Genomic DNA, 14,344 nt, shown 5'->3' with positions numbered 1-14,344 from the left:
CCATTAGCCCCCAAAATCAAGTAAAGAAATACAGCATCGCATATAATAAAATTTCTTGGAATATTATTAATAAAATTTCTTGGAATATTATCTTAAATTTGGTCACGATAAACATTGCATGCTTGCCATGTGTAACAATTTGCTTATTATTTGCTTTAGTACCAACAACACATCAGAATTACAAAATATCTAAACCTTTATTCCACGACACAGATAATGAGCTTAACGGAGCAAGAAGATAATTAATTAAAGCCAACGAAAAATCCAAAACAGAGAGAAAAATTCAACATCCCATTCCAAGAATCAGTTTCACTTTCTACAGAATCCTCGGAATAAAAGATCAAATCTAATTAATGGACATAAAAATTACAGAATTTAATTTGACAAATCTTAAAACAAATTCAGAAAGCAATAAAATTCTTAAAACAATAATAAGAAAAGAAGCCAAGGATGTAATATATGTTGCTAGCTCCAACATGTATTTACACTTGGTAAATCCTCATCACAATTCCCACCACGAACCACTTTTTGTCATCATCATCTTCAAATGCATATAATCTACATCAGTAATTCATTCACCCATGCGAGATCTGGGGAAATAACATCATCAACAACCCCACTTTCTTCTCTCAAAAATCTCCCATTTCCGTTGTTGGAAAAGCTTCCACAAGCAGTGATGGTTGGTGAAAGAGTACTGAACTGTTTTTGATTGTGATCCTCAGAAACATCAAGCCAAGAAGACAAATTGTTGTGAGGCTTAGAAGCAGCAGACAAAAGTGAAGCCTCACCAAAATTCAAACCCTCCATGGAACACATAAGCTCAGAGAGCACATCCTTATTATATTTCACAACACCATGATGATGGTTGGTCTCAAACCTAGAAGGGGAAGAAGGAGAAGGTGGTGACAATGGAGGAGAAAAATGAGACATGCCGAACAAGGTTGAAGTTGGTGAACGAGTAGAAGAAGAGCAATGGCAAACCAAACAACAATTGTTGGTGTTGTTGTTGTTGTTATGAGGGCTCATATTGGTGCACTTTTTCTTGTTGCTATTTTCATTGGAATGCAAAACCCTGAGTTGGCGAGGGGTGTGAGCAAAGAAGCAAACTTTTCGCTTGCAATTCCTACCATCCTTGCAAGCCTCGGTTCTATACCTAGAAGGGTGTAACCAGCACTCAAACACCCCATGAGAAAACTCACATGCATCGCCACGGTCACACTGACCGCGGCGAAACTCTGGACAGACTGTTGCAGAGTAATGAAACCGGCGAGGGTCCCGACGGCGGGCCTTCTCGCCGGGATGTACAAATGGACAGTCTGTCCAGTCATGGCTCCGGCTGCGAGTACAGCGCCGGACCTTGAACTCAAACATGCGGAATTGATCGGAGGCGTAGGGGTCGCCGGAGTCATCGTCGGAGGAGTCGGTGGAGCCATTGTGGGGAAGGTACTTGTGCCGGAGGGTGTCATCGGAAAACATGTCGCCGGAGACGTCGTGGACGGCGGCGGAGCGGCGGGTGAGGAGCTTCCTTGGTGGGACTGGGATGTCTATGTCCCTCAGGGATTTCTTGAGGGAGAGAAGTTGGTGAGAGGGTTGAAGTTGGAATTTGTGTTCTGAAAAAACACTACTCATCTTTTTTTTTTTTCTGTAGTAAATTAGAGAGTGAGTGAAGATTGGATATTGTTAGAGGGGAATAAGGAGTGAGTTATATAGGGTGGTTAGGTTAAGGTGTTGATGAGAGAGAGAAGATGTAGGTGATAGGGATAGCTGAATAGGATGGGCGTGGCTGCATAGCATTTGGTGTCACCATGCAAAAGAGGGTATGTGGCAGTTTGACAATTCGTTGCAGTCATCAGTTTTGGCTATGTGTAACTATGCTACAAAGTTGGTATGATGCTATATGCTATGCAAAGTTTTGGATTTTACTTTTGATTTGGGTTGTGTTGGCATCATCACACGTGGATGCATGAAGAAAATTCTAGATCATGTGTGGGGTGTACCATAAGGGGTGAGCCTTCACACAGGGAATTACTTTGATTTGACTAGATGGCCAAAAGTTAGTTTCATTTTCACATAGTTTGATTGCATTTAATTTACCTTATCCTTTTTCATGTATCCCTTTTGACTTTTAAGATATGTTTATGAAAAAATAAAATTGAAATTGATGTCCCTAGTCAAAATCTTTTATGGAATGTTTGGGGATTGCTTTCCTTTCTTGTCATTTCAAAACAAATAATAATATTACAAAGGAATAGTTACTTATGACTCTAAGGGGAAAAAAAAGTTTACTATATATATGTATTGTCAAAATATATTTTTATATTAATTAATTATAAGAATGATAGTTTTAATATAATTAATAGGCAAAAAAATATAATTAATACAAAAGTGAACAAGTTTTTTATATTAAAAATATATAAAATTTAATAAGTTTATTATACATGATATATTTTTATTAAATAAAAAATTGATTTTTTTAAATATCACTGTATACTTATCATTTTTTAAAAATATTTGTTGAAAAATGTCTAATTTAATAAAATAAGTAACTTTTTTTTAATTAGTGCATGTTTGGTTTCAGTTTAAAATGTGATACATGAATTTTGAAGTAAATCTAATAATATATAAATTCAGTTTTGCAAATTAAAAGGAAGAGCCTATATACTTTTGCACACTTTATTTTGCTCCAAACTTATGTTTATCTCTTATTAAATTTTTTTTAAAATTTCTTATTTTAAAATTTCTTTTTTAAAAGTTTAAACAAACTGTCCAAGTTTGTTTATTTAAACTTATTTATTAAATAAATAATATTTTAATAAAGTAAGTAATTTCCTGGTGTTTTTGTGTGTTTGTTTAATTTTGCTTAAAATAATCTATTGCTTTTTTAAAAAGCAAATCTTATCTATTTTAAAGAAAATTGTTTTTTTTTTAAAAACAAATAATTGTAGAAGCAAAGCTTCATGGTGAATCAAAGGTGATTCAAAGGTGTTTTGATGATAACAATGATGATAACAATGATGATAACAAAAGATAATGACAAAGGTGATGACAAAAAGCTCAAAGATCAATTAAAGAAGAACTCAAGTGAATCAAGAACAATTCAAGAGTTCAAGATAAGAATCAAGAAGAATTCAAAACTCAAGAAAAAAGTTTAGAGTCAAGAATCAAGATTCAAGGTTCAAGATCTCAAGAACCACGATCAAGATTCAAGAATCAAGAGAAGGCTTAATCAAGATAAGTATGAAAAGTTTTTCTCAAAAATTGAGTAGCACATGATTTTTCTCAAAACATGTTTACCAAAGAGTTTTTACTCTCTAGTAATCGATTACGAGATTGTTGTAATCGATTACCAGTAGCAAAATGGTTTTGAAAAGGTTTTCAAATTGAATTTACAACATTTCAATTAATTTCAAAAAGCTGTAATCGATTACAATGTTTTGGTAATCGATTATCAGTGCCTTTGAACATTGAAATTCAAATTCAAATGTGAAGAGTCACATCCTTTCACATAAAAGTTTTGTGTAATCGATTACACTGATTTGGTAATCGATGACCAGTGTTTGTTTCTGAATAAATCAAAAGATGTAACTCTTCAAAAGGTTTTTGACTTTTTCAAATTGGTTTTAAGTTTTTCTAAAAGTTATAATTCTTCTAAATGGTTGTCTTGACCAGAAGAGTCTATAAAAGCAAGACTTTGATTTGCTTTTCAATACACTTATTAATTCATTCTTTCAATCTTGAATACTTTTCCAATCAATCTCTAACAATCCTTTACAAGCCTTGAATCTCTTTGAACTTCTTCTTCTTCTTTGTACCAAAAGCTTTCTTAAGTTTTTTGGTTTTCCAAACCTTGAAAACTTGTGCTATTCATCTTTTCATTCTCTTCTCCCTTTGCCAAAAAAAATTCGCCAAGGACTAATCGCCTCAATTCTTTTTGTGTCTCTCTTCTCCCTTTTCCAAAAGAACAAATGACTAATCGCCTGAATTCTTTTGTGTCTCTCTTCTCCTTGTCAAAGAATTCAAAACGACACAGTCTGAGAATTCTTTTTATTCAAAACGAAACTTTTCAAAGGATTAACCGCCTGCGATCTTTGTCTTAACACAGTGGAGGATACATCCTTTGTGGTACAAGTAGAGGGTACATCTACTCGGGTTTGACTAAGAACAAGAGATGATACATCTCTTGTGGATCAGTTCTAGTGGAGGGTACATCCACTAGGGTTTCAAAGAGAACAAGGGAGGGTACATCCCCTGTGGATCTTTGCTTGTAAAAGGATTTTTACAAGGTTGAAAGAAATCTCAAGGACCGCAGGTCGCTTGGGGACTGGATGTAGGCATGGGTTGTTACCGAACCAGTATAAAAACTCTTATGTGTTTGTTTCCTTCTTCCCTGCTCTTTTACTTTCCGCTGTGCATTTTAATTTTCGCTTTTACTTTCTGTTAAGTTTCTCTTCTACTCCTCATTCTATTAACAACTTAGTAAAAGTCTTAGAAGAGTAATTTTTTAATTAGTAAAGGTTTAGGAATAATTAATTCAACCCCCTTCTTAATTATTGTGAGACCACTCAATCCAACAATAATGATATTATAAAGGAATAGTTACTTATGAGTCTAAGAAAAAGAAAAATGTTTACCATCTATGTATGGTCAAAATATATTTTTTGTATTAATTAATTATAATAATGATATTTAATATAATTAATTGGTAAAAACTATAATTAATATAAAATTCAACTAGTTTTTTTATTAAAAAATATATAAAAGTCAATAAGTTTGTTATACATGATAAAACTTTATTGAATAAAAAATTTCTTTTTAAATAACACTATATACTAATTACTCTTAAATTTTTTTTTTGAAAAAAATGCCTAATTTAATAAAATAAGCAACTTTCTATTTTCTTAATTAGGGCACGTTTGAATTTTAGTTTAAAATGTGATACATGAATTCCAAAGTAAATATAATGGTATACAAACTCAGCTTTGCAGATTAAAAGGAAGGGTCCAGATACTTTTTGCACACTTTGTTTTGCTCCAAACGTCCGTTTGTAACTGAAAAACAAACATGCTCTTAGTGTATTTGTTTAAATTTCTTATACTTAAAAAATAATTTTCTATTTATTTTAAGAAGTAAATTTTATCTCTTATTAAAAAAATATTTTTTTTAAAAGTGCTTATCTTGATTTTTTTAAGTTTTAAAAAACTGATCGAGTCTGTTTATTTAAACTTATTTATTAAAAAATATTTTTTAATAAAGTAAGTAATTTTATGTGTTTTGGTGTGTTTGTTTAATTTTTCTTAAAAATAATCTTTTTTTAAAAAATAAAAGCAAATCTTATCTATTTTAAAGAAAATTGTGTTTTTTGGAAAACACTTTTTTTTTTTAATTTTAAGCAAACTGTCCCATTATCTTCTTTACAAAATAATAAGGATGGTTTAATAAAGATATTTATCTTAATTGGTTGAGTAACTATTCTCACATAATAAAAAATAATAAGAATGGTTTAAGTTTAAGAAGGGAAGTAATTGAACCTTTATAATAGGAATTTCAAAATATAAGAATTATACTGGCTACGCTGTTCTGTAACTCAATTCTAGTAATAACTGAAAATCAGGTGTGCAATGACAATCTTTACTAAATTAAAAATAGGATATCATTATGCCTCACAAGTCACAAGTATGGCACACACATGGCTATGCTTTCTTTTATGACAGAAGTTAATAGTATGTCATCAAAATAAGGTATTGAAGCAGAATCTTGTTCAGTAAAATCTTATACTTTTTCAACAAAATCTTGTCACAAGTTTTTTTTCTATACATTCAGAGAAAAAATTTAATAAAAGAAATTAGGATAAGGGTTATCTCTTAATTCCATACTGCTAACGAAATCTTAACAATTATTTATACTGAATAGGGAAAAAGAAACCATGTTATATTAAAATAAGAAAAATACTGATTATGTTATTTAAAAATTGACTACTTATTTAATTATTCCTCAATATATAGTGAGGTCATATGAAGCATATGAAAGACCCAAACTTACCATACGTAGAAGAAGTTAATTCTATGACTCATACGAATAATTATTAATCCATATAATCATATGAAAGGATAATCTATATGTTTTTATTAAAAAAAATTATCGTATATTTATAAATAATACATGTACACCATCAAAGATAACAAATGATTGGAAAAAGAGACTAACGGAAACTAATAGAAGCAAGTAACACTAGTGATTAAAGTTTTACAAAAAATAAATAAAAATATAGACATTTTAGAAATGAAAAACATAACATGCTATTTATGGGTATTTTTGACATGTTAAAAAGTGCTGGAAATACCAATAAAAATGATAGTATCCCAAATAGTTGCCAATCATTTTGCCATTGTGCCAGACCCATGTTGACATAACCCCATTTGTAAATATGGTGAATTTTTGCATGTCTTAGTTCTTAAAAAATAATTATTAAATTTGATCTCATCATTTTTTTTAACTATCTTTATAACTATTTACCGATAACAGTAATATACATGTAAACATACCACATTAGTGATCTCTTCGAGATTACATATAGCATGACATGTTTAGATGCATATACCATGTCATTGTTAACTTTTTTAATGGGATTTCTCTTTCAATTATTTTTTTATCATCAGATTCAAACTCAAAGATTTACTTAAAAAATTTAAGTCAAGTTTTACTTATAACTACAATATAATAATAAACCTTATCTTACTCAACCCAACTTTTTTCACATCACACATTTTATTTTTAAAATTGATATTCTTCTTGATTTCAGCTATTTAATTAATTTTCTTAAACTAATATGCCATAAGCTAAAAATTAAAATTTATTGATGAAATATATATTTGTTTACTAATTTTAGTACTACAGATACATATTAAGGGTGAGCTACGATCAACTTTTGTTATTGAATATTGGTATAATTGCCAAGTTTAGTATTGGACTAAATTTTTTTAGTTCAGTGGTCAAAATAAATAAAAATGGCTTATAGTATGAATTATTTAATACAAAATGATAAAATAACACGTTACTTTGCATTATGTAGACCTATACTGATTCACCAAAAAATATAATCTATAACTATACTGGTCAAAATAAAAAAACTAAAATAAAGATATGATATAAATAAACGAGTGATACCAATAAAAGATGGAAAATAAATCCGTCAACATATGTTCCCCGAGCGAGAGGGACTTATATTCCTTGATTATTTTGGATTCAATCCCAAAAGTCTATGTATATGAGAAAAAAACGTAATATTAAAATAAAAATATTTTTAGACACTTAAAGTGACACTTGGTAAGAGAAATTAAAGGAAGAAATATGTGTGTGTGATAGGATATAATAAGAAAAAAGTAGAATTAATTATGTAGTTAAAAATTAAAGTATTTAAAAATGATTATTTGCTTAAATATGTTTTTGGTATGTGTAAGTTATTATTTTTTATTTTTAATATTTGTAGGTTTATTTTTTTAATTTTAGCTTTTGATAGTTGACGTTTTTCCAATTTTGGTTCCTTAAGTTTTTATTTTTATTTTTAGTTTCTATAATTTTCTGTTTTTTCAATTTTAATCTTTTTAAAATTTTAATTTTTTTAAAAAAACACAAATTTATAGGAACTAAAAATATAAAAAAATATCTTACAGAAAACAAAAATAAAAAAAAATAAACTTACATGAAAAAAAAAACTAAAAAAGCTCTGACATACTGGAAAAAACACATTAAAGCCATGATTATTCTATTTAATTCTCTCATCTACCATTCAACAGGTGAGAAGATACACTTATACATGGAAATTGTGGCGGTAACAACTACTCATTAAGATGCAAACAGTTTAAAAAAAAAAATCTCTTGAAAAAGCAAAAGTTATTATTGAATCATTTATACATGCAATCAGTGCTAGCTAAATGTCCAGCAGGGCCTTCATTCTTGGGTTTCGGAAAGGATTCCTGTGCTTAACCAAAAACATGTCATTGGAACCTCACAACTATGCAAGATATGTCATCCTTACTTTTCTTGCAAACTGCCTCTTCAATCAATTGCTTTGCTGCAGCTTGAGCATCCTTTATTTGTCTAATAGATTCCACTGCTTCTTCGTTTGACATAACCTGAAAACATCATGGGAAAAAAATTCTTAGTTATATGGGGATTACTAAATAAAAGTAGAAAATGCAAAAATCCATCATGGAGATTTGATAAATTGCTATATTCCCCACCCTCCCTACTAGTTTTATATTTAGTAGTGTCTCCTAGATTTATTAAGGTAGTGTTCGATTAAGTTTACTTTGAGCTTCTCTTCTCTTCTCTGTAAAAGAAGAAGTTATTAGGCCAAATAAAACTTTAAGAAAAGAAAATTTTAAAACAAAAACCCTTTTTCAGGGAAAATGCTAACAAGGGTTTTTAAGACACTAATACAGCACATACCATGATTTCCAATGAAATCCGATTATGATCGATTTCCCATAAAAACTTATTTATAAACAAAGAATTTTTTTCAAAAGAAGTTAACCTTCCATATTCCATCACTAGCCAGAATAAGAAACTCTGTATGTTGATCTACTTCCTGTACAATCACATCAGGTTCTGAACTAAGATGCATCTTCAGGCTCCTGTCACCAAAAGCCCTTGCTACTGCCAGCTGTCCATCTACTCGAGGGACATCTCCTGCAGGAATCAGAAATTCAGATTACCAACTTTTCATCATAATTTCTAATGCAATTCTATTTGAAACCAAAATGAATGTATAGATTATAGCATACTTGCAAAGCAAGTTTTTCTAAGAGTTGTAGAAACTCTGAAAATCAAATGATTCTCAAGACTAAAGGAACATTTGGAAGAGCATATTTAAACTTATCAAAATGACATGTAAACTTCACAGGAAAACTAAGAAATAAGTGACCATTTAAGGAGAGTTTATTGAAAAAGTGCTTAAATATGTTGTTTGCACAGATGAAAATATGTTGTTTATAAAAAACTGTGTTATAACAACATCAAAAAGCTATCTACCTGGAATGTTTGATACAAAACCCCCACGCCTCTCAATCGATTTTTTTTCCTTGCTTGGTTCATGATCCACTGATAGTTGTCTTGCCTTTCCATTCTCACAGATAATAGCTCTTGAGTCACCAACATTTGCTACTACAAGCTTCTGACCATCAATAAGTATTGCAGTCACAGCTGTTGACCCTCCTCGCCCCAACACAAGTTCTTGTTCCAATATTTTCTCATCTGTTTCAACGTAAGCTTTTTTCACTGCGCTTTCTGTCTCAGTCCAAAAGTCATGCTGCTTGCACCAAACATAAAAATGAGTCAAAGAAGAATCACTTGAAGCCGGTTTAGAAGAAGTGTATCATTATTAGATGGTGTGAAAAGCGTTACTTATCAAACAGTGGGGAGGTCTACCAAATAACTATTTGACAACACTTAGATACAGATCCTTAGATTCTGTTAGTGTTGTTCTCTTATCAAAATTGAAGTTTCACCTCAGTAATATGCGTATGCGTAATAAAGATATGCATTTTGCGGATTATTATGCTGAAACTTCAATTCTGATCGAAGACAAGGCCAACATGGCAACATCTAAAGAAGTGTATCTCAATTTTGTCCATTACAATTTTCATGAAAATGGGACCAAACACGAAATTATATATGAAATATGAAAGTAACCTTACCTGTTGCAAGATGTTTTGGAAAAGGTGGTTCTGCAAATAGCTTGCTACATCATGGCCTAAGTGGCCATCAAATATTGCAAACAAGCCTAATTCTCTGTCCTTTTCTTGCTTAAATTCTGAAACTAAATAATCTTCCATAGGATGCGCTGATTTGCCCTTCATCAAGTGAAAGCCATGTGTAATGTGTTTTGATATTTTGCCTTTTCCATTCCCTGTGTCTGGTGTTCCAAACCCTGCTTTCACCTAGACACATGATGATCAAAGTAAATCTTCGGAAGCTTGACCTTGAAACTAACTAATAACATGTTTGAAAACGATTTTTTCTTGAAAATAAATAAAAATAAAAATGTAGAGTTCTAATTTTAATTAAAATGGAAAGTAATTGAACTGCCATATTGTACACTGTCATGTCAAGCATTTGAGCTAGAATACGAATCAGAAACAAAGTTAATGGTTTGTTTCCCAATTGAAAACTCAGCACACCAATATCTTAATACGAGCACAGGAAAATGGTCTGCAATTATCAGTTTTAGATGCTACTAAGCGCACTCCAAATGAATTTCCACATATTTGTGCAATGCGTTGTAAATTTTCCAATCTACCTTATCGCATAAAATCTTTGTAAATTGTATATATACTTTCTAAGCAAGAAAAAAGACATTGAAAAAAAATCATAGCATATCAAGCACTGTTCAGAAAACTAGTTGAAAGAACAAACAAGTTGTATTTTCTTGCATCCAAATCAAGAAACCTCAAGATAACTCCATAATATTGCAAGAAGTTGCATATGCAAAACTTACCGATGAATAAACTAAACTAGATTAGTTCACAAACATGTAAATTAATTTGGCATGCTAGATTAATTTGCATAAAAGAATTCAGGTTTTTGTTTTCTTTTTCTACTTACCTTCATCATATGGAGGATTTCTCTGCCAGTCATGATGCTACAATGCCAGAAAAAAGTTTTGTTGTGTGAAGAGTTGTTCAATGTTCAGAAATTTAAGATTTTACTTAGAGAGACAGAGAAAATGAGGATATGGGGTATAAATAAGGGAACTTTGACTTTTGAGCACGTGACTTGCCCGCAACTTTTTTCTTGTAGCCCACGTTCTTTGACAACAACGCGTTCTTGCCGACGTGATCTTTCTTTTCTTCAAGTTGTTCCTATCTCTTCTGTTTCACATCATTTACCAATGTTCCTAGTATCAACTTGATCTTTGTTCCCATTTGTTCAATGGAAAAATAAAGATTCATGACAAACAAGGAAGGAAAATATGTGTCATCATATGTTTTACTAAGTCATATGAAGTAACAATTAAGGTTGATAATAAGAGAATAAGATCAACTTTAATTGGTACATATTATTAAACATGTAAATTAATTCACACGATATTATTCTTACTTAATCATTTTTAATTATTTCAAGTTCTGGAAATATATAATGAATATTCAAAATTTATCTCACTCAAACAAATATATATTGTTTTTTGAAAGATATTTGTATTTTATATATATAAAAAAAACTTCAATTTTTTATGTGATAATATTTGCCATGAGGTTAAATACATTTTCTTTTTAGTTTTGATTTAAGGAAACTAAAATGATACATACATTGTGATGAATATGTACAGAGAAGGGAACTGTTGGGTAGGTGAGAGAGAATTTTATATTGAGAAAGGGGAAATTTTTATTGAATTATTACCCAGAGGTGGTTGTAACTTGCATCATGGAATCATGCATGATTGATATGAATTGCAATTGAGTCAATCAAGAGCAGCCACATGGTTCGGAATGGATCAAAATGGTGATTTTAATAAATAAATAAAAAATCACTGCTCAGTGATTGATAAGGTAGATTGATTCTATTATAAGATTGTTTGTTATGAGGCCACGTTTCGCAACTGTATTATATTGACACGTTCCCACTCATTAAACTAAAGTCGAGGTGCAGACTGAAGGAAATCAATAGATTTTAAATATTAATTTTATTTATTAATATTTTATTTTAACATAATTGAACAAGCAAATAAAATACTAAAATATAAGAAAAATAATTGACATAATTAAAATTGCTCCACTTCTCATCAAATTTAGTATAAAGGAATGATAAAATACTCTTATCAAATATTTTTATTATAACGATAATATTTAAGATCATTTTAGAAACTCTAACTATCTGTTTGTTTTTTTATGAAAATAAAGAAAAGAAAATTAGAAATGAGAGAGACAAGACAGAAATATCAAAATTCCATGATATGTTTGGGAGGTGAAATAAGAAAAAAAATATAATTTTTTTGTGACACGTAAAATAAATTGCCTCCCATTGGCATGATATGAGAGGAGATGATCTCTCTCACTTTTAATTTCTTAAAATATTAAATATTTATATAAAAAAAATTAAAAAGATAATAAATAAATTTATGTTAAGAAAAAATAATGAAATAAAATATTTTTTTGGGAAGGGTTAATTTATTTTTAATTAATATAAAATATTTTTCATACAATTTATTTATTTCTTCCACGACCTTTTTTGCTCATCCAAACAAGGCAAGAAAATTATGTATTTTTATTTCTATTCATTCACACAACACATTTTCTACTTTATTTCTCTGCTGTTTCTATCTTTTTTTTTTCATATTTATTTCCTCTCTACTTCACTTATAATCCAAATACTCCATAAAAGATAAAAGAAATTTTTTTCTATAATTTCTCAAATATTAAAATTAAAAAGGCAAAACTTAATTATCTTAGTTTTTTTTATATAATTTACCTAAATCAATGGGGTTTCAATGATTGAGTAGGATGTTTAAGTTATAAATCCTATTTCTTTGAGTTCTATGTATAATTTTTTTTAATTAACGTTAAACATTAATTTTCTATTATGCTATTTTTTCAATTTTAAAAAAATATAAAAATAAATTTCAAATAAAATTAGTATAAATTTAATAAATTATTTTAAAAAAATATTATCTCAAAATGAATTCGATCCAACGTGCAACCCCTGCATCTTTTTATATTACTCAAATTGACTTCAGTGGCCACCCTCAATGCGCAGTATCTAGAAATGGTAAAATATATCTTGATCCAATGGTTATCCATAAGATATCAAGCGAAAAATTAATTTTTCATTTACTTATTATTATTAACCTTACACGAACATGAGTTACAGGTGTAGATATAAATATATAAATATGTACAAGAATGAGAAATAAAATTATTATCCATACCGGTATAGAATAAGTATGAATATTATTTTTTAATGTAAGTATAAAGACGAATACTAGAATAACCTTCTCAAATCCTACCTATTCTCATCTCTAAAATTCATGACATACTCATTGCTACACTTCAACTCTATACAACTCAAGCAATATAAATCTGAAAATTTTTCAGTACCTCAATTTATTTTATTTACTAAAAAGGAAGTTATCTAAAATTTTAAATCCAAGGTCAAGCAGACGAACCCATCTTTTATAAATGCTTATAACTTATCCATAAAAGACGACCAATCCTTCAAGTCAGAATGATGTAGGTCTATGCTTGGCTTACAGTTAGAGACACACTCAAACTTATATTTAGTTGTTTTGAACTTTTTGTATCGAATTGAATATAGTTATTAAAAAATTTACAATAATTTATAAATCATATTCAACCGAGTTAAATTTTTTATTTGTTATGTTTAACTAAAATCAAGTTACGATTAGAAGTACACTTGAGTAAAAAAAAATGTATTTAGTAAACATTTCAAGTTTTGAAATAAAAAGTTTTAAGTGTAAAACATCTCAAACTCAGTTCTAATTAAAATCCATTTTGTAAAATAAGGATCATTTAAAACTAAATTTATAAATACTCGCCTAAACTATACTTGCCAGTGGTAAATCAAATGTGTATTAGAATACAAAGATTTTGCTGTAAGAGCGCCTTTTCCTTTCCTGTGGGCAGAGTTAATAATTGAATTTTTTTTAGGTAAATAAACATTCTTTTCTTTGAAATTGTTGATAATTGCATACTTGAAGGATGAAAATACAAAATTATCTGAGAGTTAACGTTCGGCGGTCACCATTAATAAAATAAGCATATGTGACACAGAGGAAAAAATTTATCAGTGAAATAATTGTCAATGTAGTCATTTCTAATTGTCAGTATAAGAACATATTTGTCATATAATATTTTTTGACTTTTCATCTTCTCACCCGCTGGCAAATGCATCCATGAAAGATGAAAATACAAAATTTAGTTTCCGAAAATGTAAAAAGTATGATAAATATATCCAAACGTGAATAATAGATTGTGACTAACTATTATAATTTGAAAAAATTTATAATGATTGGGACAAATTTTTTTAACAAACTCGTAAATTAAATTGAGTCTAAAAGAAAAAAGAATACTCGTTTCATAAACTATAAATAATTTTTTTACACTCTCATGCTCCATGAAAGGTTCAAGCAAAAAAAAATACTTATTGTAAAATATTATAGTTAAATTAGAATACTTATTGAAAAAAGAATACTCGTTTTACAAATTATAAATAATTTTTTTACACTCTTATGCTTGATGAAAGGTTCAAGTAAAAAAAATATTTATTGTAAAACATTATAGTTAAATTAGATCCATGAATAATTTTTAGGAAAAATTGTAATTGCAATGAC

At 29.3% G+C, this 14,344-nt stretch overlaps 2 protein-coding genes across 2 annotated transcripts; both read right to left on the bottom strand.

Annotated features, from left to right (window-relative positions):
• Positions 1-272: 272 nt before the first annotated feature.
• On the bottom strand, positions 273-1,687 carry LOC100820375 (zinc finger CCCH domain-containing protein 2). Its single transcript, XM_003539892.5, has one exon. It carries the CDS (start codon positions 1,627-1,629, stop codon positions 559-561), a length of 1,071 nt encoding a protein of 356 aa, XP_003539940.1. The 5' UTR covers positions 1,630-1,687; the 3' UTR covers positions 273-558.
• Positions 1,688-7,729: 6,042 nt separating this feature from the next.
• On the bottom strand, positions 7,730-10,754 carry LOC100819846 (probable protein phosphatase 2C 58). The gene is made up of 5 exons (XM_003539891.4): positions 10,603-10,754; positions 9,696-9,938; positions 9,031-9,307; positions 8,534-8,688; positions 7,730-8,132 (listed from the first exon to the last, which is right to left on the bottom strand). Exons 1-5 carry the CDS (start codon positions 10,633-10,635, stop codon positions 7,995-7,997), a joined length of 846 nt encoding a protein of 281 aa, XP_003539939.1. The 5' UTR covers positions 10,636-10,754; the 3' UTR covers positions 7,730-7,994.
• Positions 10,755-14,344: the final 3,590 nt, after the last annotated feature.

The sequence above is a fragment of the Glycine max genome, chromosome 12 (genome assembly GCF_000004515.6).
Source record: "Glycine max cultivar Williams 82 chromosome 12, Glycine_max_v4.0, whole genome shotgun sequence".
NCBI lineage: Eukaryota > Viridiplantae > Streptophyta > Magnoliopsida > Fabales > Fabaceae > Glycine > Glycine max.
The sequence above is the reverse complement of the archived record's forward strand: the minus strand, read 5'-3'. Positions and strand labels throughout refer to the sequence as shown.